General features: G+C 32.2%; 1 protein-coding gene across 4 annotated transcripts; it reads right to left on the bottom strand.

The window, feature by feature from the left end:
- Positions 1-23583, bottom strand: LOC134719112 (whey acidic protein-like). Of its 4 annotated transcripts, XR_010107508.1 has the most exons (9): positions 23448-23583; positions 21009-21126; positions 15580-15638; positions 13174-13261; positions 11434-11480; positions 9473-10656; positions 1830-1951; positions 1192-1246; positions 1-123 (listed from the first exon to the last, which is right to left on the bottom strand). XR_010107508.1 is itself a non-coding variant. In XM_063582081.1 (6 exons), the coding sequence occupies exons 1-6, from the start codon at positions 23490-23492 to the stop codon at positions 10612-10614; spliced, it is 402 nt and encodes a 133-aa protein (XP_063438151.1). In that variant the 5' UTR covers positions 23493-23583; the 3' UTR covers positions 9056-10611. The 4 variants fall into 4 exon arrangements, 3 of the variants coding, with proteins under 3 accessions (XP_063438153.1, XP_063438152.1, XP_063438151.1); XM_063582081.1 differs by lacking the exons at positions 1-123; positions 1192-1246; positions 1830-1951 and having other exon boundaries at positions 9056-10656; XM_063582083.1 differs by lacking the exons at positions 9473-10656; positions 11434-11480; positions 13174-13261; ... (1 more) ...; positions 21009-21126; positions 23448-23583 and adding an exon at positions 3300-3508 and having other exon boundaries at positions 13-123; positions 1830-1945.
- Positions 23584-24877: the final 1294 nt, after the last annotated feature.

The following is a 24877-nucleotide window of genomic DNA, read 5'->3' as shown; positions in this document are numbered from 1 at the left end:
GACGTGTTACATGTAAAAGTATACTAGCTACTTACCATACGCACATTGCATATCAGAATTACACACTGAGGTGTGGTGAGAACAGTTTGAGGAGGGTGGCTTACGACAAGCTGATCTTGGTTCCTGAAACGTATATATCACATTTGTTGTTAGCTATTTGGTATCTCTTTATGTTATACTTTGTAAATACAACTGTTTCTCTAACCACGCCATTATTAGGGAGATATATTATATTCATAGATATGTTTATTGGTAAACGCACTGTTTCACATTTATGATCTTTGTGTTTCATCTCATAGAGACATCACTTTAGATTTTAACCAGTATAAAAACATGGACGCGCTTAAATTTTATTTCTTAGGAGCTCCAAATATGGAGGTAATTGTAGTAAAGAATTAATTTTAGTATATAAAGTTCAAACTATTCAGGGCATATACATTTTGAAAATATGCCGCACATTAGTCAGTCTTTTACCCTTCCGGAGCACCTGAGATCCCCCCCAGTTTTTGATAGGGCTCGTGGTGCCTAGTCTTTAATTTTCTGTGTCGATTTTTAAGTTTGTGAATGTAAGCATGGAATCAATTTAGGGAATTCGCATTACAGATTAATAGATCGTTTATGATTTAATTTTAATTAAAAATCAAATTCGCGGAAACATATAATAAATAATGATACATCTACAAAGTAAACATAGAATATAAACTCTTGTCTGGATCATGAATAAACGAAGGTGACAAAACTGCCAAAGTAGGTACAATGTGGGTACCCTCACATTATATCTATGTGTCTAATAACGTTGAGCATGTTTAGTAAATTATACAAATACGCACTGTGATTAAAAAGTTTTCCGTTCGCATGACACATGTTTCAAAGCCTTTGAATGGCGCATTATCAAAATTTGATAAATACGATAAGATCAACAGCAACAGCAATTACACATTTACACATCAAATGCAGTATATTTTCTGATTTTACTGGCATTTAAAACTTAGCACACAAAATGAATATGGAATATCATTTGTAAAAAGCGTAAGTCATTGTTTTTAATGACCTGTTCTATCTGATATAAAGTTTCGTTTGAGTGTGTAAGTTTTCTAGCTCAAATCGAGGATGTTTAAATGAAAAAATCAAATGAGTTGATTACAAAAACTGAAATTAGGAATTTGTAAATAAACTTTTACAACCACTTACCTGAATCGGTTCTGTGCAAATCCAGCGTCCACATTCGGAAGGACAACATTTCTCACTTCCTGTGAAAGAGGTTATGTATAGACGATGATTTTATAGTGTAAATAGAGCATTGTAGAGGTTTATCATAATGGAAGTGCAATGTTAAAATTGTTAAATTGATGAGGGACTCACATGTATCTATGAACAAGCGTTGTACTTGAAACATTTGCATTTAAATGTGAACATTAATTTTCAAAAGTTGAGGCCAACAACTTCACATTAATTTGTTTATCAATTTTCAGGATAGTTTGGTACACTGTTTCGGTACTTTTAACACACTATTTATAATCCGTTTAACTTTAGATATCATGTATACAATGTGTTTCAATCGTGAACTTGCAGTGCTTGTTCCGTGTTGAAGGCATTGCACTAAAATTGAGGTAAGAAACTTTATTGCTTCGGTTAGCTTTTTTTGCATTTCCTTTAATTTCATGCGTTGATACAATTTTTCTTGTTTTTTCTGTGAAAACTTGTTTTATTACGCTCTTTCGATTTGTTTTGGTTATACGTGTCGTAGAGTAGCTATTTCATTTATATTTAACCAGCATCACATTTATTTCACAATGATATCAGTTTTGATTGAGTAAGAGTTATTGTACTTGCCTAAACATTCTTCGTCTTTCCCAGATCCGGTGCAAAAAGAAGTTGATGGCAATGCTTCATTATCTTTACAACTCTTGAAAGCATGACAGACACCAGGCTTTGTCACGGTACTCTGTGACTATAAGTTTTAATAAATTATCATACATATTTAACAAAATCAACTCGAACATGTCTCTAGTTTAAAACTCTTATAGACATGTTTAGATGCTTTCAACTCTTGAAAGAGGACTTTAAGTTTTGTTTATCGAAACAAACATTTTCTTCAGATTATTTAATAACCTACAGAGTCGCGGATGTTTGAAGGACACTTTTGTATATATTTGTTCCTTTTAGTGACACCACACTGTTTGCATTTGCATTTTGTAACCAGATATTTTTTTGGGAAGATATTTACAATCATACAGCTTATTTTATAAACATTTCATTTTAATCTAAACGCATTCAACATCTAAATTTATTTTATTTTATGAAATTTTGAATCGAACGTCATTTACGAGTGTTTTGTAGACGAAACTGTACAAATTTACGAGTGTTTTGTAGACGAAAGCGTACAAATTATAGACCCCAAATATCTGTTAAAAAGTACAGTCAAATATAACCAAACATGCATATATATACAGTTTATTATTCATTGTCCCACTTTTTAAAATCGTTATAGTTCCACATAAAAAGTTATGATTCATTACTTAATGAAGTAAAATGTTCTTATATAAACAATATAAATAAACATTATCTATTTCAATGTTACGTAATAAAAATAAATAAAACAAATGTCAATGCCATAATTGTAATTACGTTTTCTCTGTAAATTTCAAAAATTAATATGGTATAAAATAATGCATGCAACTAAAAAAAATCACATATACACTAATTTGCAATCTAAACTCTACACGAACGTGCTAATGTATAGATGTTTCCACTAGTCTTTGCAACATAACTAGGAAGGTCAGAGTTGCAGTCGATTTCTTTTTCATTGTTTCTTTTGAAATCGGTGACTGCCAAAAAAAAAACAAAAAAAAAAAACAAACCTCAAGAATACTGTACTCTAAGGACATTCAAAACGGAAAGTCCTTAATCAAATGACCAAATTAAAAACTAAAATACAGCAAACAAATGGATAACAACTATTATATTCCTGACTTGGTTAAGGCATTTTCTTCTTTAGAAAATATTGGACTGAAACTGGTCATACAGCTTGTGAAACCTCTCACTTGTATGACAGTCGCTTCAAATTCTATTATAATGACAATGATGCGTGAACAAAACATACAGACACGATAGGTAAAATGTCAAAACTAGTTGTACAGCATTTAACATTGTTTTATTATCTTAATTAATTCAAAAACAAAACAAAACATATGTTAAAAGGAAGCACAAAAGTGCATATATCAAATTTAAGAACCGCATTCATCAATTTCATTTTTATTCTAATGAATGCTGTTTAGAATAATAATATCTAAACAAACCTTTACTGGATAAATAACACACAATATAATAATCCAAGACCGCATTATAGTATTAAACCTGTCGAATATCATGGCACACAAATACACAATGAGAAAGTTTAGTTTTATATTTGAATATTAATGTTGAAGGTGTTTTTTTTATGTAGCAGGTATTGTGATGACGTTACTATACGACATAAGGCCTGTGTTAATACAATATCTTAAAATAGACAATAAAAAAAAAGATAGAGAACAGTGACTTACTATAGAGAATAACAAAAAATGGTACATACATTCAGAATTCAAAAATATCGGCTACAAAAGAAATACAGACATAAAGACTATCAAGAAATACGCATTGCTATGGATATATAAACGTTACTAAGTGTGTTATAAATTATATTCCCAACTGTCTGATACTGGTTGTTTTTTCGTTTTCGTCTTCTAATTTCTTCGTTATTAAACAGATGTTTCTTTTTACGTAAATTAAGTATTAGAACAAACACGGCCTTATTGTTGTTATTTGTAAATCATACGACCATGCGACCGCATAATTAAACATTTGTGCGGTTTGCTGTACCATCCACACCTCATGCTCATAATGTAATTGTAAGTAATTCATCGTTTTAATGTGCATAAAAACTATGTGTTTTTATGCCATATACGAAGGAAGGTTTACATACTAAATATAGGGACTCTGTAGGAACGTCACGTTAAAAAACCTATATCTGCCGCAATGCATTTTTCGCATTTGCATCGTTTTTGTAACTGCGAAATAAACAACTTTTCCCTCACTGTAAAAAATAAATAAAAATAACTTGAGAAACTACAGTATCTGCGCTTTTTAATTCAGTAATAATCTTATATTTCAACGTGTATATTAGCTTGCAGTAAATCTTTGAACTACGGTAAGAGTTGCCGTAAACGTCAGTTTTCAGCTATCGAGACAGACAAATGCTAACCCTTTCCGTTCCTCGCGCTATTTATAGAAAGGTAAACAGACAACGAAAATTGACACACAAATGCAGAAATAAACCAGGAATCTGATTTTGTAAGTATCTCGAGTAAAATTGTAGAAGAAGGTAAGAAATTATTGATATTAACGATATTTTTTTAATGTTTTTGCCAAAAATAAGTGTTATTTCTAAAAATAACGGGGGGATCCATACTTTTCCAAAATCTAGAATATTTTCTCCGTAAAATCATGTTGGATATGTGTTGATCTGTTCTACATGAGCAAGGCGCGACCCTGGTAAAGATGGTATGTTTCGTCTAAGAAAAGGAGAAAAAAGATAGCCGTGAACGTTCACGACGTTACAAACCACATGAAATATTTTCTCATTGGAATTATAAAATCGGCGCTCCGTAGAAGTATCTTCCTATTTTACAACTTTGATATCGGTGATTAACAATTATTTTCTATTTAATACTGTGTTTCAATTTCTTCACGAAGAAAACTATAGTATTTTATACTCTTCACACTGATAATCACTCGCTCGCAATCACTCGAGGATAACTATTATCGACAGTGTAGAATTTCTGTTGGTTTTTAATTCAGAGATATGGGTTAATTCCCTTTCCAGGTAAAACTATTGAGGCACTATGCGGGATAATAAATAAAAGTAGCTTCATTCAGAGTCGGCAGGACAATTAAAGCTATATAGTTCCATATATTTTTTAACTGCCATAATATAATTCCCAATGAACTGCATTATATAATAGATGACAGAAGGCGTAATGTTTATATTATTTCAATATTTGCTAGGCAAATCAGAGAAAAGAATATAATTATGTAAATTGTCAAATAACAATTTAATATTAAGTAGTATTTTTTTTTTATTATTATTTTCTTGTTTGTAATTAATATGTACCGAAGGGCCCTTTAATTATTAATAGAATGATTTTTTTTATTTGATTTTTAGTTCAAATATTGTAAAAATGTTTATTATAAAAAGGAAGATGTGGTATGATTGCCAATGAGACAACTCTCCCCACTAAGTTAAGAGACACAGAAATTAAAAACTATAGGTCACTGTGTAGCCTTCAATAATGAGCAAATCATGTACCGCGGCATAGAAAGCTATAAAGGGCATTGAAAAGACAATGTAATTAAACGAGAAAACTAACGACCTAATTAGTGTACAAAATGAACACATTCAAACATGTATGTCATAGACAAACGACAACTATACTGAATAACAGGCTCCTGACTTGGGACAGGTACAGAATGTGGCGGTGTTTAATATTTTAGCTGGATCTTAAGTCCTTTTGCTGCCATTTGATATCCATAATTTATTGAAAAAATATATAATATGTCTCAATATATTTGAGTATGATAAATTATTGATAAATAAATGTGACCAAGTTTACAATGGCAATTGCTGGTAATCATTAGATACCTCTGTTGCATAGATTTATATTTGAAGTACAACAGTGACCATCAAAATTACAAACTTATTAATTAAAAGCAGCAACCTTTCCTGTAAATACATTTAATTTAAAGAACATTTGTAAAGGATCAAATCAAAGAAATTGCACATATGTAAATTAAAAATATGCATGACACAAACTTTATTTCTCCTCTCAATAAGTTTAAATTACCTTGATTTCAATCGTTCCATTAGTATTAAAACCCACTATAGAGAGTGAGGTGTCTTCTGACTGTGTTGGGTGTATAAATACGCAGAAACGACCAGTGGGGATGGAGACTTAGTTTAATTATAATGCATTAGATTGAAACTGATTTGCTTTCGGAATTAAAAAAAATCCTTGCAATGACTCATGCCAGCCATGTTGTTGTTCTCTAACAAGCAAACCTCAGGCCAATTGACAACATAACATCAGCATGTACTCAACCACACATGGTTTAAGCCAGGCATATAAGCAAAAAAAATCATAATTCTACAAGGTACATGTAAATAGGATTTTTAAATGTCTGAAATATTTTTGGTATTTAAACCTTTTTATGAAAGTAGGTTAATTAAATACATTGTCATATTGACAAAGTTACATCATATCAGTTTGCAACTACAGAAAACTATACTGGACATTGTTTTTAAATTTTGTATTCATCAGATCTAAACAGTATTTCATATATTTGTTTTGAATCCTCCTGAATATAATGAAATATTTGCCACTTGACATTAATCAACCAATCTATATCTTTGATCCTCCTGAACATAATGAAATATTTGCCACTTGACATTAATCAACCAATCTATATCTTTGATCCTCCTGAACATAATGAAATATTTGCCACTGGGATTAATTAACCAATCTATATCTTTGATCATCCTGAATATAATGAAATATTTGTGACTGGGCATTAGTTAACCAATCTATATCTTTGATCCTCCTGACTATAATGAAATACTTGCCACTGGGCATTCATCAACCGATCTCATATTCTTTACAAGGAAGATTCTCCTTTCTTTCTTTTTTTTTCATATTATAAAATGAAAAAGAGTTTATATAGGTATAGAACAAATGGTTTTATATTTCTACTATTTTATACTTTCAGGCTGTGAAACAACTGCTGAGCAATAAGATGGAACTAGCTGTTTGATGGTGTTTGATGAAGGATTTTTTTTTATTCAGACTTAATTAAGAACATTTTGAAATTTTTTTTGTCTTTGTACTTGTTATATAAAGCCAACGTAAAAAAACCCAAAATAAAGCATTAATTTTATTCTTGATCTTTTATTATGATTTAATCTTTTGGTGGCTAACATGGCATTCACGATCTATGTGGATAATATAAGAAGATGTTGTATGAGTGCCAATGAAACAACCTTCCATTCAAGTCACAATTTGCAAAAAAGAAAAACCATTATAGATCTTAGTACTGTCTTTAACACGGAGCTGAAGTAGGCTGACACTGAACAGTAAGCTTCAATCCCTTTAATGAATGTGACCTACAGAATTGTACTATTCGCTGGATTTGTTATAGCATGAGCAACACGATGAGTGCCACACGTGCCACACAGTATTCTTACTTTTCCGGAGCACCTGAGACCCCAAGTTTTTGATGGTGTTCGTGTTGCTTATTCTTTAGTTTTTTATGTTGTGCCATGATTACGATTGTTTGTCTGTTTATCTTTGAATGTTCCTCTGGTATTTTTCGCCCTTCTTCTTTAAAAGGCCCTAAAATATGACTAATATAAAACCATTCAAAATTGCATTTATATTAAATTCTTTCCTTTTGCACTGCTATAAGACCTGCTCCATTATGATGGGTTGGGGTTCAGAGGGGTACAATTCCTAAATTCCGAGTTTACTTTTGTCCATCTCGATTTCCAGGGCCTTATTTGACAATATCTCATCTCAAAATCCCGATAAAATTACATGTTTTTATATTTTTGGAAAATACATTGATTGATGAATGTGAACTGTTCAAAGCAACCAGTCTGAGTGTCTGTTGTGCAGATTCCCTGTATCGTAAATAAGTTTTCCAGTTCGAGCTAAAAAAAAAAAGGTAAAAAATGTTCGTCGGTTATTTGATAGTGCATTATACACGTTATAACTCTTCATAACTCTGCAACTTTTGTTGAACTAGTGTGCAGCCAGGATACAATGTCAATAGATATATAGGATGATGTGGTATGAGTGCCAAATATTTTTATATATATATAAAGTCTATTTAGCTCTGTGTTATCGTTGATCACCGCAGTGACGGATCCAAGCGGAGGATTCTGGGGGTTGAAACCCCCCACTTTTTGCATTTAATGCATTTAAATGGGGACATATAGTTGGAATCCTCACGCCCTCCCTTGTCCTAGTTTGGGAACCCATCTTTTTAAAATTACTGGATCCGCCCCTGCATGCATGGCGAACAGTAACTGACATTATTCTGTATATAACTTTGTGGAGTGCTTTGAAAGAAGATTGTGTAACGCCAAAATCAAACACATTTTTGGGGATTAACGTCAGAAGCTTTGGGAGAGTTACTTTTATAACAATACGAATACCCGATGAATGAAAACCCTGATTTACTGGACGTATATACACATAAATCCAGAATTAATTACATTAAATCCAAAAATCCCTATGATGATTGATATACTTCGTTTCCGAAATCTGAAGTTAAAAAAAGTGGTCCGACCCCCCCCCCCCTTTTTTTTTCCTCCCCCTTTTCTCTTTTATGTTCTCCAGTTTTAAATGCTTATTTGTTTTGTCATTTCCACCAAATCAGTTACAATCATAAACAAACTTTAAGTAATAAAATAAAAATTGTCCTGCTAAATATGTTCAGTTTTAGTCAAATTTATTTTTTCCAGTTTCACAATCTAAATACTATTATCTCTGTTTATTTCCTTTTATAATCATTTGAAAAAGCTAATAACGACAACATAAGCTTTAGTAAACAGAAAAACTACTTTTAAAGACATTGTATCCAAGTTATCAACATTTTTACAGTTTTTGTACATGTATATTCAGTTGGCATGAAGGATAATCGGGATGAAGAAATTTTGGCAGAAAAAAATTGTATTGTCATCAAATTCCGACACGTGCTAGGGGTCAAAGGTCAAATAATTTTCTGAAACTATGTACGTTAAATTTCTTCTGCCATATGGTACATTCAAATAATACATTGATATTAATTACGAAATACTCCTATAAAAATCCCACAGGGTCCCTACTAAATATATCTTGGATGGACAACATAAATAGAAATAATGTTATTGATAGACGAATAAAACAGGTTTGGTAAATAAAACCAATACATGCGGATACTGAATTAAATACTAAAATGTAACAGATTAAAGTAAGGGATCGACTTTCACTGAATTTGCAATAACGATAAACATACAAGAATATCTTTTCACGTAACCCGACAAACGGGAATGAGTTGGACATTTGAAGCAGCATAAGAAGTGAGTCTACCATGTTTAATGTTTGGTAATAAAAGGAAAGCTGACACTGGCCGAGGAAAGTCGAAACTGGCAGAGAATTGTTGACACCGGCGGCGAAAAGTTGTATACAGGTGGATACACATAGGAAACCACGACGATTTGAATGAAGAAATAACAAACACGTTGTGAAGTCAGCAATGAAAGGCGCAATGAAATTGAATTTCAAAAGGAACCAACAAAATGACAAAAGATATATATTATCAAACTATGAAAGAACTATTCGAGTGCGACAGGTTATTTAGCATGCAACTTTCTAAATCGAATACAACAGGTTATACTAACAATGATTCAGAACATCACATAGGTTAATGTCTCATAGTTCCATACAGTCACTTTCTAGTCATAGTCGTCCATTAAATGATATAATGTATTCTGGCTTAAACACTGATTCAAATCGGAAATCTGATGGTATCATGATCAACTCGAGATTGGAAGATCAAAACCTTTGAGTCCTGATCTCATTTATACATGTTCAAGAACTTGGAATTTTCTTTTTTGCTGATTGTCCAATAAGCACTCAGTGTATAGATAACAGACAAATGAAGAACAGTGTAACAGCAGGAACAAAGGTGTGTTGGATATCTTTTTGTAAAATGGCATTTTAGAATCCGGCTACAAGCAATGTTCTAGCATAAAACATGACACATTTTTTTTAACATAAATAAGGCCGTTAGTTTTCTCGTTTGAATTGTTTTACATTGTTTTATCGGGGCCTTTTATAGCTGACTATGAGGTATGGGCTTTACTCATTGTTGAAGGCCGTACGGTTATCTATAATTGTTAATGTCTATGTCATTTTGGTCTTTTGTGGATAGTTGTCTCATTGGCAATCATACCATATCTTCTTTTTTATATATGGTTCACTTGAATGAATCGCCTTGACTATGCATTTTATATTCTTAATATCGTAGACAGGGGGTTGTCCCGAACAGTATACCAATAGTTGTATAAATGATAATGACATATTGCAAACTTACCTTAGGGGACGACCATTTGATATTCTGGGTGGGGGATTGGTGGTGGTGTGGGGGAGGGCAACATGAACATTTTCCAGACCCTTTCTCAATTTGGAAACACATATTCTGTTTTTATTATTTTTGGTGTTAAAGCAAAATATGTAGTCGGAGTCAGACATTTAGTTTTTAGGAACAACATAAAAACTAATATAAAGCATAAAACAAATAAAAAATTCACATAGTAAATTCGTTTTGTGAGTTTGCGCTTTTAATTTTGTTATTTTAATTGGCAAATGTCCGAATTGAATTTTCGTTTGAGTTCAGTATTTTTTATTCATTCTTTTTACTCGTATGTTTTGTATGAGTTTTTGTGTCGATTTACAAATTTTTGACAAACATGTCATTGAAAACAAACAGCTTGTTCGTTTGTTTCAAGTTATAATTTACAATAGAATCAGACAAAAACTACCCTTTCCCAGTCCATCTGGACGCTATTTTGTCTAGGTACGTCTGAAAAATAAAAACATATTTAAAAGGATATTCAATAGTATACTTTTGAAAATGGATGAATCAGTAATGCATTTTGATATTCATTGTCATTGGTTTAAGCAATCACAAGACAAAGCCACTAATCAAACAACTATTCATGCATTAGTTAAAACAAATGCAGAAATTTAAAAATGACGAAAGAAAAATAAGTCGGCAGCTTTCAGACAATAAACCTATAAGGCACATTAATATTGCATGTTGGGTTTATGTTAATGACAAAAATAGATAACATACTTATATTCAACATCATTCCAAACTGATTGATGAAACTAATATACATTATAAAAGAGGGACGAAAGAAACCAAAGGGACAGTCAAACTCATAAATCTAAAACAAACTGACAACGCCATGGCTAAAAATGAAAAAGACAAACAGAAAAACAATAGTACACATGACAAAACATAGAAAACTAAAGAATAAAGAACACGAACCGAATGAATGAAGCGCACTTTTGTAATATACGTATAGAAAGACGTGTATCCTCAAAAATATGTAACTTGCTTAGATAATTTCCTTCAGATGTTCAGTAATGATCTGTTTACCTTTCCATCAATTCAGAGGAACGTCACTTTAGTTAATCGTGGGTTCTTTGATATCTGAGTGTTGCGTTATTCACATGTTTGTTCCACTTGTATATTATAAAATTCGAATCTAACTAAAATCAAACGTCAATTAAGTATCAAAAGTCCAACTTAAAATTTCGGGAGACGTGATGAAGATAAGAGGATAATACTTACTGGAAGACTACAGTCTGCTTTGCAAGCAATATCACAACATATTAAACCTAAACGAAGGTAAATTATGCTAAAATCACATGTTTAATTTAAAATCAACGACATGTTAGGTCATAATTTATTGTCGTTTCTGAGCTTGGAAATTTTAAGGAAGTAACAACTTTTGATAACAGGAATTTTAATTAAATTTTTTGAAAGGTGAGGAATATTATTATCAACAAATTGCTTCATTTAAAATCTCTGTAAAAATAGTTTTGGAAATTGTAGAAACGGAAAGGGCAAAGTAGTGTGTTTCTTGTGAATATTTAAAAGAAATTAGAGGACAAATTATCGTGCTCCCCTAAATTTCCCCCTAACAGAAATAATCGGTATCTTAGTGTTTAGTGTGAAGTGATCTGAAAATTTTTATTCATGTTTTCCCCCCTTCTGTATTATTTTTGATTATGTATTTTGATCACAATTTTGTGGCTTCATACATTTAATAACTTAAAACATACATTGAAGTTGTATTTTTATGACCGTCATTACTTCGTCCTTTGAACAATTTTCGACTATACACATGTATGGATAAATATATCGAAAACTTATATATTCTTGCAAAAGTATAATAAACTAAATTTGTAATTGCCAACAATAACGATTGGTACCTTTCCCCTATTACCAGGGCAACGGCAGCCATTTGTTTAATTTCCAAAGCCAAAGAGCACATCTACCCATGCGATTTAACATTTTTGTAAAGTTTTAAAAAGATTGAAGCACTTTGAAAAGATTGAATCTTTTTGAAAAATTTTCAGTTCCCATGGCATCGGCAGCCATCTTGAAGATGCTATACCCCGATTGCAAATCTGCACATGCTGGTTAAGATTATGATATAGTTTCATTTACATTGGTTCAATTGTAAGAACAGTATAAATTGAATAACACTGAAAGTACTACTATTACAAAAGACTGACTACTACAAACGTAAACAAACCATTCATAGTTCTTAGGTTCATGTGGACACTTTGGCTTAAATGGCCGTATTTTCACCTCAAAATTTACTCTGAGTACACCCAAGCCTGAGCATATGGAAAAGTATTACTGCATAGCATGCCCGAGATAAATTGAATTTAAATAGATATAGGAAGATGTGGTGTGAGTGCCAATGAGACAACTCTCCATCCAAATAACAATTTAAAAATTAAACCATTATAGGTTAAAGTACGGCCTTCAACACGGAGCCTTGGCTCACACCGAACAACAAGCTATAAAGGGCACCAAAATTACTAGTGTAAAACTTTTCAAACGGGAAAACCAACGGTCTAATCCATATAAAATAAAATGCATTGTTTGATTTAGAAAATTTATTATTGAGCTGGATTTTGCCGTGCGCTTTTTTCGTCCCTGCAGAGGATGATTAAATCAATAAACTGTCGAGTTTTCTTTGATATGGTCCACTCAGGTACACAGGTTAAATCACAAATTATTGTCAGGTATTTATGGTCTATGTCAATCAATACAGCTCACTTCAATTATTACCTGCCGGGAAGTTCTCAAACCTGTTTCCCAACTAAATTTATTTTGGCACCTTCTGGAGGAATGAAAAATGTGCATTGCAAAATCCTCTACATTTTCTAAAAAATAAATCATTTTTGAAATTTCTTTATCTAGGGCTATGCCTTTGAAAATATTACAGATGCACCTTAATTTGACTTATTAAATGCTAATGTAATTGTCACATGTGAAACTACACTGGCTACGTACCATAAGCACAATGAAGATCAGAATTACAATACGAGGTGTGTTGATAACAGTTTGAGGTGGGTGGCTCACGGCAAGCTGATCTTGGTTCCTGAAACGTATAAAAAAGTAAAATCACAAAAATACTGAACTCAGAGGAAAATCAATTTGGAAAGTCCATAATCACATGGCAAAATAAAAAAACAAAACGCATCGAAAACGAATGAACAAGAAAACATGTCCATTTCAGTTTGTTTCAGTAAATCAGAGTTTGTTTTTTGTTACCTATTTACTCTCTCTCTCTCTCTCTCTCTCTCATATGTATATATATACTCTCTCTCTCTCTCATATGTATATATATATATATAACAGTCTTAAGATTTGCACAACCGTCCTGATATAAGGTGTTATAAAACGAAAATGTTGTTATTAAATGGCCTTCTTCTTGTGTCACAAGTTTTAACATATTTATATATATAACTCGTCTAAACATCAACCCAACAATGTTATAACTGTAAATTTGCGAAATTGTTCTTCCCTCGCCGGGATTCGAACCCACGTACTAAGATATCGTGAGACTAAATCGCCTGCACTGCAGCCGTCCTGCTAGACCACACGACCATCTGGGCTTCACAAAAAATGAAGCTTTCGGTGGACGTGTGTTACCTTTCCTCGTCAGTTTTAATCTAGCGTCGTACTACATTACATGCTATATGAGGCATGGAGATGTTATTGTTACAGACCAGCTCAATTATCTATAGTAAAGGATCCTACAAATTAATGTAAGATACAGTCACAGAAAATAATTATATTTACAAGTACGTCTGAGTCAGTGACAACTCCACAACAGATTTATCCTTCGGATCACCAGCAATGATGGTGATACATGGCTGTGTACATTGTGTATATACAACTCGTCTTAACATCAATCCAACAATGTTAGATCTGTAAATTTGCTTTCGCAATTTTTGTTGGTTCTTCCCTCGCCGGGATTCGAACCCATGCTACTGAGATATCGTGACACCAAATCGCCTGCACTGTAGCCGTCCCGTTAGACCACATGACCACCTGGGCTTCACAAAAATAAAGCTTTCAGTGGCCGTGTGTTACCTTTCCAGTGATGGTGATACATGGCTGTATATATATATATATATAAACGAGTCTAAATTGAAAACTACGTTCAAACCTATGATTGCGTTGGATAAAAACCGCAATTTTTATACGTCTGCATGTCAAACAAATTTCGTTGTAGAAGGGTCTAAAAACAGCACAAACAACATTTTCCAAAAGACCAAAAAAGTGAAAAAGTATATTTAAACAAAACGCATTTGACTAACAGGTCGAACAACTGATGTTCTTTAACCCTGCTGACTGCCATTGACGATTGCCAAATAAAATTGATCACAAGATGTAACAAAATGGATCTGAATATAAATTTAATACGTCACAGAAAAAAAAAATTGTAAACCTGTGGCTACGATGTTGTGCCACAAACATTCGGTGTCAATATTTCTTTAGTACACCAGATCGCGATTTCGACAACATATGTCTCTTCAGTGATGTTAGGGATCGAAACGGTATTTGGAAGGCCATATAATTTACTCTCAATTTAAGATTGACTCTTGAATTTTAAGAGACAATGTAGGATGAACGGATCATATAAACCGGAGGGAAAATATGATACATGCCCAAACAAAAAATATAAACGAGTCTAGATTGAAAACTACGTTCAAACCTATGATTGCGTTGGATAAAAACCGCAATTTTTATATATATAAGCAAATTTACAGATCTATCATTGTTGGGTTGATGTTTAGACGAGTTGTATATACATTATGTACACAGCCATGTGTCACCATCTTTAATGGCGATCCGATGGATACATCTGTTGTAGAGTTGTCACTGACGCAGACGTACTTATATATATATATATATATTGTTAGAGACTTAACAATTTGTTATTTATGATTAAACATTATGCATGTCTTTCAACAAAGGAAGATATATTTCAAAAATATACAGTATACATCAACAGATGAACTATTCACTGGAAAAAGTAAAATGAACGGAAACGTCGCCATGCAACATCAACAAAAAGATTGGCTGTTAAGCTCGAGCAAATAAAATATTTTTCAAGCATCCATACTCCAAATAATAGCTAGCATAGATTAATGTCTTAATGTGGCTCGAGCATATTCTAAGAGTGAATCAAATTGGTCGAAAAAAATAGAAAGTCCATTCAAAACTTAGCACAAACGATGCATAGGGAATATCATTTCGTAAACAGGGTAAGATATAGTTTATTAAGTGGACTATTCTATCTTATATAAGATTTTCTTTAATTTTTTAGATTTTAAATGACATAATCAAATGAGTTGATTATAAAAACTGAAATAATGAATTTGTTATCATACTTTTACAACCACTTACCGGGATCGGTTCTCTGCAAATCCATATCCCACAGTCGGAAGGACAACATTTCTCAGTTCCTGTTTAGACAAATTATTACTTTTATTACGTGAAGGGTAGTAAGGGGGTCTAAATTATAATCCATACATTTTTTTTTAATAATTTGCCAAAATATAGTATATATCATGCTTTTAAAAAAATATAAATAAAAAGAATAGGTCACAAGACTTATTTTCACGCAACAAGTTGTGCACAATTGACAGACTTTGCATGGAAAACACTTTTTTGCCATAAAAGAAAAACTACACTATAAATTTTGAGATGAAATAAGAGAGATAGCTCAAACAATAAGCTTTCAGATAAGAAAAAGAAAAAAAAAATGAGGCCACTGGACATGTTTTCTTGTTAAATGCTTAAAACAGGTAAATTCCTAACTCATTCTTTTGTAAAACAAACTTTATCGGAATTATCTGCCCTTACATTTGAGTTGTTTCCCTTTATGTGTCAAAATTAGAAAATGAATAAACCAAACTATTATGTTTTTCGTAAACTACAACCATAGAAATGTTAAAACATGATAGTTTTTAAATTGAAATAAAATTCTAACAAATTAATAACCTACTTCTCTCAAAATTTGCATATTTTTTTAAAGACCGATTGTTTTCTAGTATTTTTAAAACAAAATTGAAGAACACACCCTTTCTACCTTTATAGACTATCTTAGAGATTTCAGCAAAGTAAATGAGGTGCAATGTTTTAAATGTTAATAAGTGAGGTACTCGCATATTAAAGAACCAGAGTTGTTATTTAAACGTTTATATTTTTATATTTTAACATAAATTTTGAAATTTGTAGCCGATAATGTGAAAATAATTGTTAATCAATTTTCCGTATAATAATAATAATAATAGTCTTTTATTCAGAAGCAATACAGCTTATAGAATTTACATATTCAAATATAATAGCATCAGTGAATAATTACATACATGTTTTATGATTACATACAGTTTGTATCAATGGCGGAGAATGACGACAAATAATATAAATAATGAAATATAAGTATAATCTTATGAATAACGAATCTTATCAGCTAAATAAAGATATTTACCTAGATTGTTAAGCTCTTATATATTATGAACAGACAATAATTGTACAAGTTTGTAACTAGATGGTTTTTTCCAATAAAATGGTTTTATATATGTTTTCCTTATATCAGAATATTTCTCACATACTAAAATATAATGGTATTCATCTTCAATCATGTTTTTATCACACCTATTACATAATCTGTTTTCTCTTTCAATATTACAAAATCTACCTGTTTCAATGTTAAGGCAGTGTGCAGACAATCTATATCTACTAATATATGGCTTAAACACATAGTTTACAGGTTTTTGTAGGTAAAATTGTAGAGTATCTGGATCGTGTATATATCTATAAAAATTACACTTTGATGACTCATTGAAAAAAGCATTCATTTCACTGACAAAACTACCTTTCATTCTATTAACAATTTCTAGCAAAAAATGATCAACATTAATAACATTTTGGTGTAACCATACATCTTGACAACCATAACGAAATAATATGTTTCTTATTTCACATGCCCAATTTTGTTTGTCACAAGGTTTTAATATTGATCTTTCTAACATTTCTTGGTAGCAAGATTGTAAAATACAGTTATCTGTTTTCAATACTTTACACCAATATCTAAGCATTCTGCAATATCTCTCGATGTACAATGGATATCTACCTAATTCACTATATACCATATAATTAACAGTAGTTGTTTTGACTTTCAATATACGTTTTAAAAAACTTAAGTGAACTTTCTCAATATTTTCGGCTTTGTGATGTCCCCAGACTTCAAAACTATAATTTAATATACTAGATACATATGTGTCAAAAAGAGATAACATAGTTCCATTGTTAAAACGATCATCATATATTTTACTATATAAACTAAACAATGCTTTTCTACCCTGATTTGCTAACATTTTCTGTGTATGTACAAAGTTACCATTGTATTTAAAAAGTAGACCAAGATATGTAAATTCATCACATAATTCAATATCAACACCATTTAAGTACCATTTTCAGTCTCTTTAACGAGGCCTCTATTTCTAAACACAACAATTTTTGTTTTAGACAAGTTAATATCCAAATCATACTCTCTAGAATATATGTCTACACTGTCTATCATCTTTTGTAAACCATCAACAGTTTCACTAAAAAGAACTGTATCATCTGCATACATTAGCAAATATAAATTGAGCATCTTTAACTCATATGACTGACAACCTTGGCTTAAAAGTTCATTTTCAATGTCATTAATATACAAAGAATATAAAAAAGGAGATAATGATTCTCTTTGCATCAAACCAACATTACTTTGGAAGAAATTTGAAAAATTTCCTTCCAGTTTAATACAACATTTAATTTTGGCATACATAGATTTAATAACAGTTAATAAGTTTCCACTTATACCACATCTTATTAATCTTAACCACAATTTGAAATGAGACACACTATCAAATGCTTTTTTTATAGTCTATGAAACAACAATAAAATCGTTTTCCACTACGTAAAGACTTAGAAATTAGAGAATGGAGTGCGAAGATGGCGTCAGTTGTTCCATAACCCGGTTTAAATCCAAACTGTGCATCGGTTATTATATTGTGTTTTTCGCTCCATTTGGTAAGCCTGGTGTTAATAATTGATGTGAACAGTTTACCCACATGTGATACGAGAGAAATACCACGATAGTTGCCAGGGTCGTCCACTGGTCCTTTTTAAAAAAAACTGGTATTATAATGTTGTTTACCCATATTTCTTGAAAATCGCCTTCACTCAATATACGGTTAAACAGTTTACATAATACTGGTTTGATAAAGTTTCTGCTCGTTAATATATATTCGTTCATAATATTGTCATATCCAGTGGATTTATCACGTTTTAAATATCTAATAGAAGTGTCAAGTTCCGTCTGTAAACCACGGTTTATCATCTTTTTGGTCACGTGTTTTACTACTTGTAGGGCAGGAGTCACAATGTTTTTTGTATTTCACTTCTGACTTTGTGTATTGCTCGACAATATCTTTCGAAAGTTTATTCAATTCTTCCACGCAACAATCAATATCGCTTAGTTCGTCTATATTTGTGAGTAAGTGTTCAAATTGTTTGATCTTCGCACCCCTCGTTCCATTTAAAGATATCACAAACATAATAATAGTTTGTCACACTGTTTCGGTACTTCTAACACACGATGGAATCTGTTTCACTTATATATTTAATGCATACAGTTTATGTCAATCTTGAACTTGCAGTAACAGAAAGGAGTTTATTCGATGAGGTGAGAAACTAATATATAATCTTCATTTCTTTTGAGTTTTTTATTTGTGCTTTTCATTTTCTGTAATCATTTGATGCCATTTTTCTTGTTTTTTCACTGATTGATTGCCCTCTCGATGTCTTTTGGTTATTTGTTGTAGGGTTACTATTTCGTTGACATATGCCCATAATCACATTACATCCTTTATACTAACTTCAACCATCTTTGTCGTTGCCATCTCTCATACTAACCTTAACATTCTTTGTCGTTGCCATCCCCTATACTAACCTAACCATTCTTTGTCGTTGCCATCTCCTATACTAACCTAAACACTCCTTGTGGTTCCCATCTCCTATACTAACCTAAACATTCTTTGTCGTTCCCATCTCCTAAACTAACCTTAACATTTTTTGTCGTTGCCATTTCCTATACTTACCTCAACATTCTTTGTCGTTGCCATCCCTTATACTAACCTTAACATTCTTTGTCGTTGCCATCTCCTATAATCCAAAAGTTTAAAAAGTATAGCCAAATCCGTTAAAGGAATCAGAGCTTTGCATGAGGGAGATACATTCCTTAATTTATGATAAGATTCATCATTTTGTATAACCAAAACATTCTTTGTCGTTCCCATCCCCTATACTTACCTTAACATTCTTTGTCGTTCCCATCCCCTATACTAACCTTAACATCCCCTGTCGTTCCAATCTCCTATACTTTCCTAAACATTCTTTGTCGTTGCCATCCCCTATACTAACCATAACATTCTTTGTCGTTGACATCCCCTATACTAACCTTAACATCCCCTGTCGTTCCAATCCCCTATACTTACCTTAACATCCCCTGTCGTTCCAATCTCCTATACTTTCCTAAACATTCTTTGTCGTTGCCATCCCCTATACTAACCTTAACATTCTTTGTCGTTGACATCCCCTATACTAACCTTAACATTCTCTGTCGTTGCCATCTCTATACTAACCTTAACATTCTTTGTCATTCCCACCTTCTAAACTAACCCGAACATTCTTTGTCGTTCCCATCTCCTATACTAACCTTAACTTTCTTGTCGTTGCCATCTCCTGTACTTACCTTAACATTCTTTTTTATTGCAATCCCCAATACTAACCTTGACATTCTTTGTCGTTGCCATTTCCTTTACTAACCTTAACATTTTTTGTCGTTGCCATCCCTTATACTAACCTCAACATTTTTTGTCGTTGCCATCTCCTATACTAACCTTAACATTCTTTGTCGTTGCCATTTCCTATACTTACCTTATTATCTTTGTCGTTGCCATCCTTTATACTAACCTTAACATTTTTTGTCGTTGCCATCTCTTATACTAACCTTAACATTCTTTTTCGTTGCCATTTCCTTTACTAACCTTAACATTCCTTGTAGGTGCCATCCCCTATACTAACCTTAACATTCTTTTTCGTTGCCATCCCCTATACTAACCTTAACATTCTTTGTCGTTGCCATTTCCTATACTTACCTTATTATCTTTGTCGTTGCCATCCCCTATACTAACCTTAACATTCGTTGTCGTTGCCATCTCTTATACTAACCTTAACATTCTTTTTCGTTGCCATTTCCTTTACTAACCTTAACATTCCTTGTCAGTGTCATCCCCTATACTAACCAAAACATTCTTTGTCGTTGCCTTTTCTTATACTAACCTTAACATTTTTTGTCCTTGACATCCCCCATACTAAACTCAACATTCTCTGTCGTTGCCATCCCCTATACTAATCATAACATTCCCTGCTGTTTCCATCCCCTATACTTACTATAACATTCTTTGTCGTTCCATCTCCTATACCAGCCTTAACATTCTTTGTCGTTCACATCCCCTATACTAACCAAAACATTCTCTGTTGTTTCGGTCTCCTATATTAACCTAAACATTATTTTTCGTTCCCATCTCGAACACTAACCTAAACATTCTTTGTCGTTCGCATCTCCTATACTTTCCTAAACTCTCCTTGTCTTCCCATCTCCTATTCTAACCTAGAATTCTTTCTCGTTGTCATCTCCTATACTAACCTTAACATTCTTTGTCTTTCCCTTCCCATATACTTACTTAACATTCTTTGTTGTTCCCATGTCCTGTACTAACCTAAACATTCTTTGTCGTTCCCATGTCCTGAGCAAAATGAAGTTGATGGCAATGCTTCTATATCATCACAACTTTTCCGAGCATGACAGACCCCAGGTTTTGTCACTGTAACGTGCGACTAGAAGTTTTAAGAAATAATTACGTGACAATAATTATCAAAGTATCAGGATTATTATTAAGTACGCCTGACGCTGAGATTAAAATAGTTATAAACCAAACAACTACAGTTGAAGAGAATTGAGAACCCAAAATTTAAAAATTTTGTGCCAAAATACGGTTAAGGTAAAGGTACCAGGATTATAGTTAAGAACGCAAGACGCGCGTTTCGTCTACATAAGACTCATCAGTGACGCTCATTTCAAAATATTTATAAAGCCAAACAAGTACAAAGTTGAAGGGCATTGAGGATTGAAAATTCCCAAAAAATGTGCAAAATACAGCAAAGGTAATCTATGCCTGGGATAAGAAAATCCTTAGTTTTTCGAAAAAGTCAAAGTTTTGTAAACAGGAAATAATTATGAAAATGACCACATTATTGATATTCATGTCAACCCCTCGGGGATGAAACGTCCACCTGCAGTGGCGTCGACCCAGTGTAATAAATAGTTATTATACCAGGATTATAATTTAGGACGCAAGACGCGCGTTTCGTCGACATAAGACTCATCAGTACATACAAAAAACCAAAGTTTAAGAGCAAACTGAACTGGATCTTATTTCTAATTTAATACTCTTATAACCAGGTATGACTTTTAACTCTTTGAAGAGAGCTTTAAATTGTTTTATTTCAAAACAAACATTCTTATTGTCTTGTTGCAATAATCTTAAGGTTCTAAGATATTTAAAATACACTTTTGTATATTTTTGTTTTAGCAAGAACAAACTTGTTTTCACATATATTTTGCAACCAGCTATTTTTTTTAAAGATATTTATACAATTCATTTCAGTTAATCTACCTATACAACATCGTAATTTATTTCGCTTTTAACATTTTGAATCGAACGTCACTAACGAGCGTTTTGTAGATAAAACACGCAAAAGCCATACAGTTTACAAATTATAGGCCCTTATATTTTTGAGAGCTTTTTTACGCACAGTCAAACATAGCCAAACATGCACACATTTACTGCTGACTTCTGGGCTTGTGATACCCTATGGGAAATAAATCTCTACCAGCAGTGGCATCGACCAAGTGGTTGTAAATAAACTCATCATAGAAACCAGGACTCAATTTAGTATATTCGCCAGACGCGCGTGTCGTGTACAAAAGACTCATCAGTGACGCTCGAATTCAAAAAAGTTAAAAAGGCCAAATAAATTAGGAAGTTGAAGAGCATTGAGGACCAAAATTCATAAAAGTTTTGCCAAAAACAGCCAAGGTAATCTATGCCTGAAGTAGAAAAGCCTTATTATTTCAAATAATTAAAAAAATTGTAAACAGTAAATTTATAGATATAACCATATCAATGACAATTCATGTCAGCACTAAAAGTGCTGACTACTGAGCTTGTGATACCCTCGGGAAAATCCAGCAGAAGTGGCATCGACCCAGAGGTTGTAAATAAACTCATCATAGATATCAGGACTAAATTGAGTATATACGCCAGACGCGCGTTTCGTCTACAAAAGACTCATCAGTGACGCTTTTCTCATCAGGTGGACAATAAGAGAAGTATACCTAAAAAATCACAGTGTGAACCTGGACGTATACATCACCTCAACAAAGACACTAAGTACAGATCTGAGAGTACTTGTAGTTACGAACAGCTAATTCAAAGTCGATAAAAACTAATTAGAAAAATATGCATCTTAAATTCAATAAAAACTAATTAAAAAATATGAATCTTAAACTCAATTGTTATGACTGAATATTATAGTTCATGTTTGATGATACTTCAATTGTACCTACGACATGTACTATGTGCAAAAAAAAATATGTTAATATTATTATTTTTTATTTTTTTTATTTTTCTACATATCTTATAATAGTTATCAAAGGTACCAGGATTATAAGTTAGTACGCCAGACGCGCGTTTCGTCTACATAAGACTCATCAGTGACGCTTTTGAAAATGTTTATAAAGCCAAACAAGTACGAAGTTGAAGATAAATTACTAGTACTTAAATTTGTTTACCTTTAATTAACTTGAACACACTATAAAACAAACTAATCACTAGTAAAACAGTTTCAAATTGTCTCACAAACATTTTCCTGATTGTCCAACAAAATGTCAGTACCTTCACACATATACACAAAATTAACTCTTTCTACTCAATAATTATTTATTATGTTTAATATATTTTTTTCTTTCTGTCATGTCCTTAGCAGTTCTGTATAATAATCAAATTATTTCATTCTTCGAATTCTATTCTATTTTTTCTCTTGAATTAGGGGACTGCAAAATAAATGCTGTTAAGAATACTAATATAAAAACAAACCTTTACTGAATAAAGCACACACCATATAGTAATCCAAGCTCGCATTCTAATTATAATAAACCTTTAGAATTATAGTGTAAATCAAATACAGGTTGAGAAATTTTAATTTAATGTATGAATATTAATGAGATTGTGCTGCGCATGTGTGAACTTCAGTCTTCAAAGTAAAGTTTTATCAGTATGACATACAACGAAATATATACATATGTAAACCATAATAGCTACATATTGGTCTCCCTTAACAAGAGAGGGAGGGTGTGGCATTTAATCCCTTCAGTGTTTACACAACTCATAAAATTACAATTTAACTTTGTCTTTTACCAAGGTAAGAATCGTTTAATTGTTAAATTTTATTTCGTTGTAACACATCCAGGACCAAATGAGACTTTAAAGCCATAATGATAAAACTGAATACTAAGAATGAGAATTACCTTATGATTAATTCTTCAACACATTTTAAAAGCTGAAAGAATTTTTATCTTATTCAATCTTTTTATTATAAAATTTCGCAATTGGTTTTGCATCTGACCATCCTGCTTTTTGTAAATTACAAGAAATAGGTACTGCATTCATCTTAGAAAATGATGCAGATCGAACACTGTTAATCTTGAAAATTGTTGTGTCAATATTAGCTTTTGCCATTACTATTTTTATCCATCTAGAAATTGTATCTCTCGAAACAGGCTGATGCGGTTTCACATAACTTAAAAGAACCGGTTCACGTTTCCCTCTTATCAATTTGGTACGAAATACATATTCCTTATACACAGTATATACACAAAGTCTCCTATCTGGAGGGTAAGCCTTTTAGTTTCTTGTGTACAATTTGGAGTTTATCACTGAACTAGTATATATATTTGTTTAGGGGCCAGCTGAAAGAAGTCTCAAGGTGCGGGAATTTCTCGCTGTATTGGAGACCTGTTGGTGACCTTCTGCTGTTGTCTGCTCTATGGTCGGTTGTTGTCTCTTTGACCCATTCCCCATTTCCATTCTCAATGTTGATATGTGTATTTTGTATTAGGTAATAATGTGATGACGTTACAACACAACGTAATGCTTGGGTTAAAACAAAAGCTTAAAAAAAGACAAATTGTTAAACAAAAGGAAAACAGCGGATAAACTAGAGAACAATAAAGATATTTACTATAAACATGATAAAGAATAACAAAAAAATGGCATATTCATTCAGATTTCAAAAATATTAAAGAAATACAGACATTTTGCTTTATCGTCTTTTGATTACTGCGTATTTAACAATTATTTCATATGACACACACCAAATATTAAAACACAGACGGCCTTACCGTTGTGTTATGTAAAGTAAATGACCACGTGACCGCACAATAACACATTTTTGTGGTCTTTTGTACCATCCACGCCCAATAATTATGACGTAATCAGAAGTCATTCATTGTTAAAAGCTTTGTGTT

Source organism: Mytilus trossulus, chromosome 5 (assembly GCF_036588685.1).
Source record: "Mytilus trossulus isolate FHL-02 chromosome 5, PNRI_Mtr1.1.1.hap1, whole genome shotgun sequence".
NCBI lineage: Eukaryota > Metazoa > Mollusca > Bivalvia > Mytilida > Mytilidae > Mytilus > Mytilus trossulus.
Note: the sequence above shows the minus strand (reverse complement) of the source record. Positions and strands in the feature narration are given on the sequence as shown.

Bases quoted from the DNA above. Each gene is read 5' to 3' on its own strand.
- LOC134719112 (XM_063582081.1), bottom strand. From the start codon at position 23,492: ATGCGAGCTTGGATTACTATATGGTGTGTGCTTTATTCAGTAAAG. The intron at 13,262-15,579 runs GTAAGTGGTTGT...TATACGTTTCAG, and splicing joins TTTGCAGAGAACCGATCCCG to GAACCAAGATCAGCTTGCCG. The intron at 10,657-11,433 runs GTAAGTATTATC...TTTATTTTTCAG, and splicing joins AAGCAGACTGTAGTCTTCCA to ACGTACCTAGACAAAATAGC.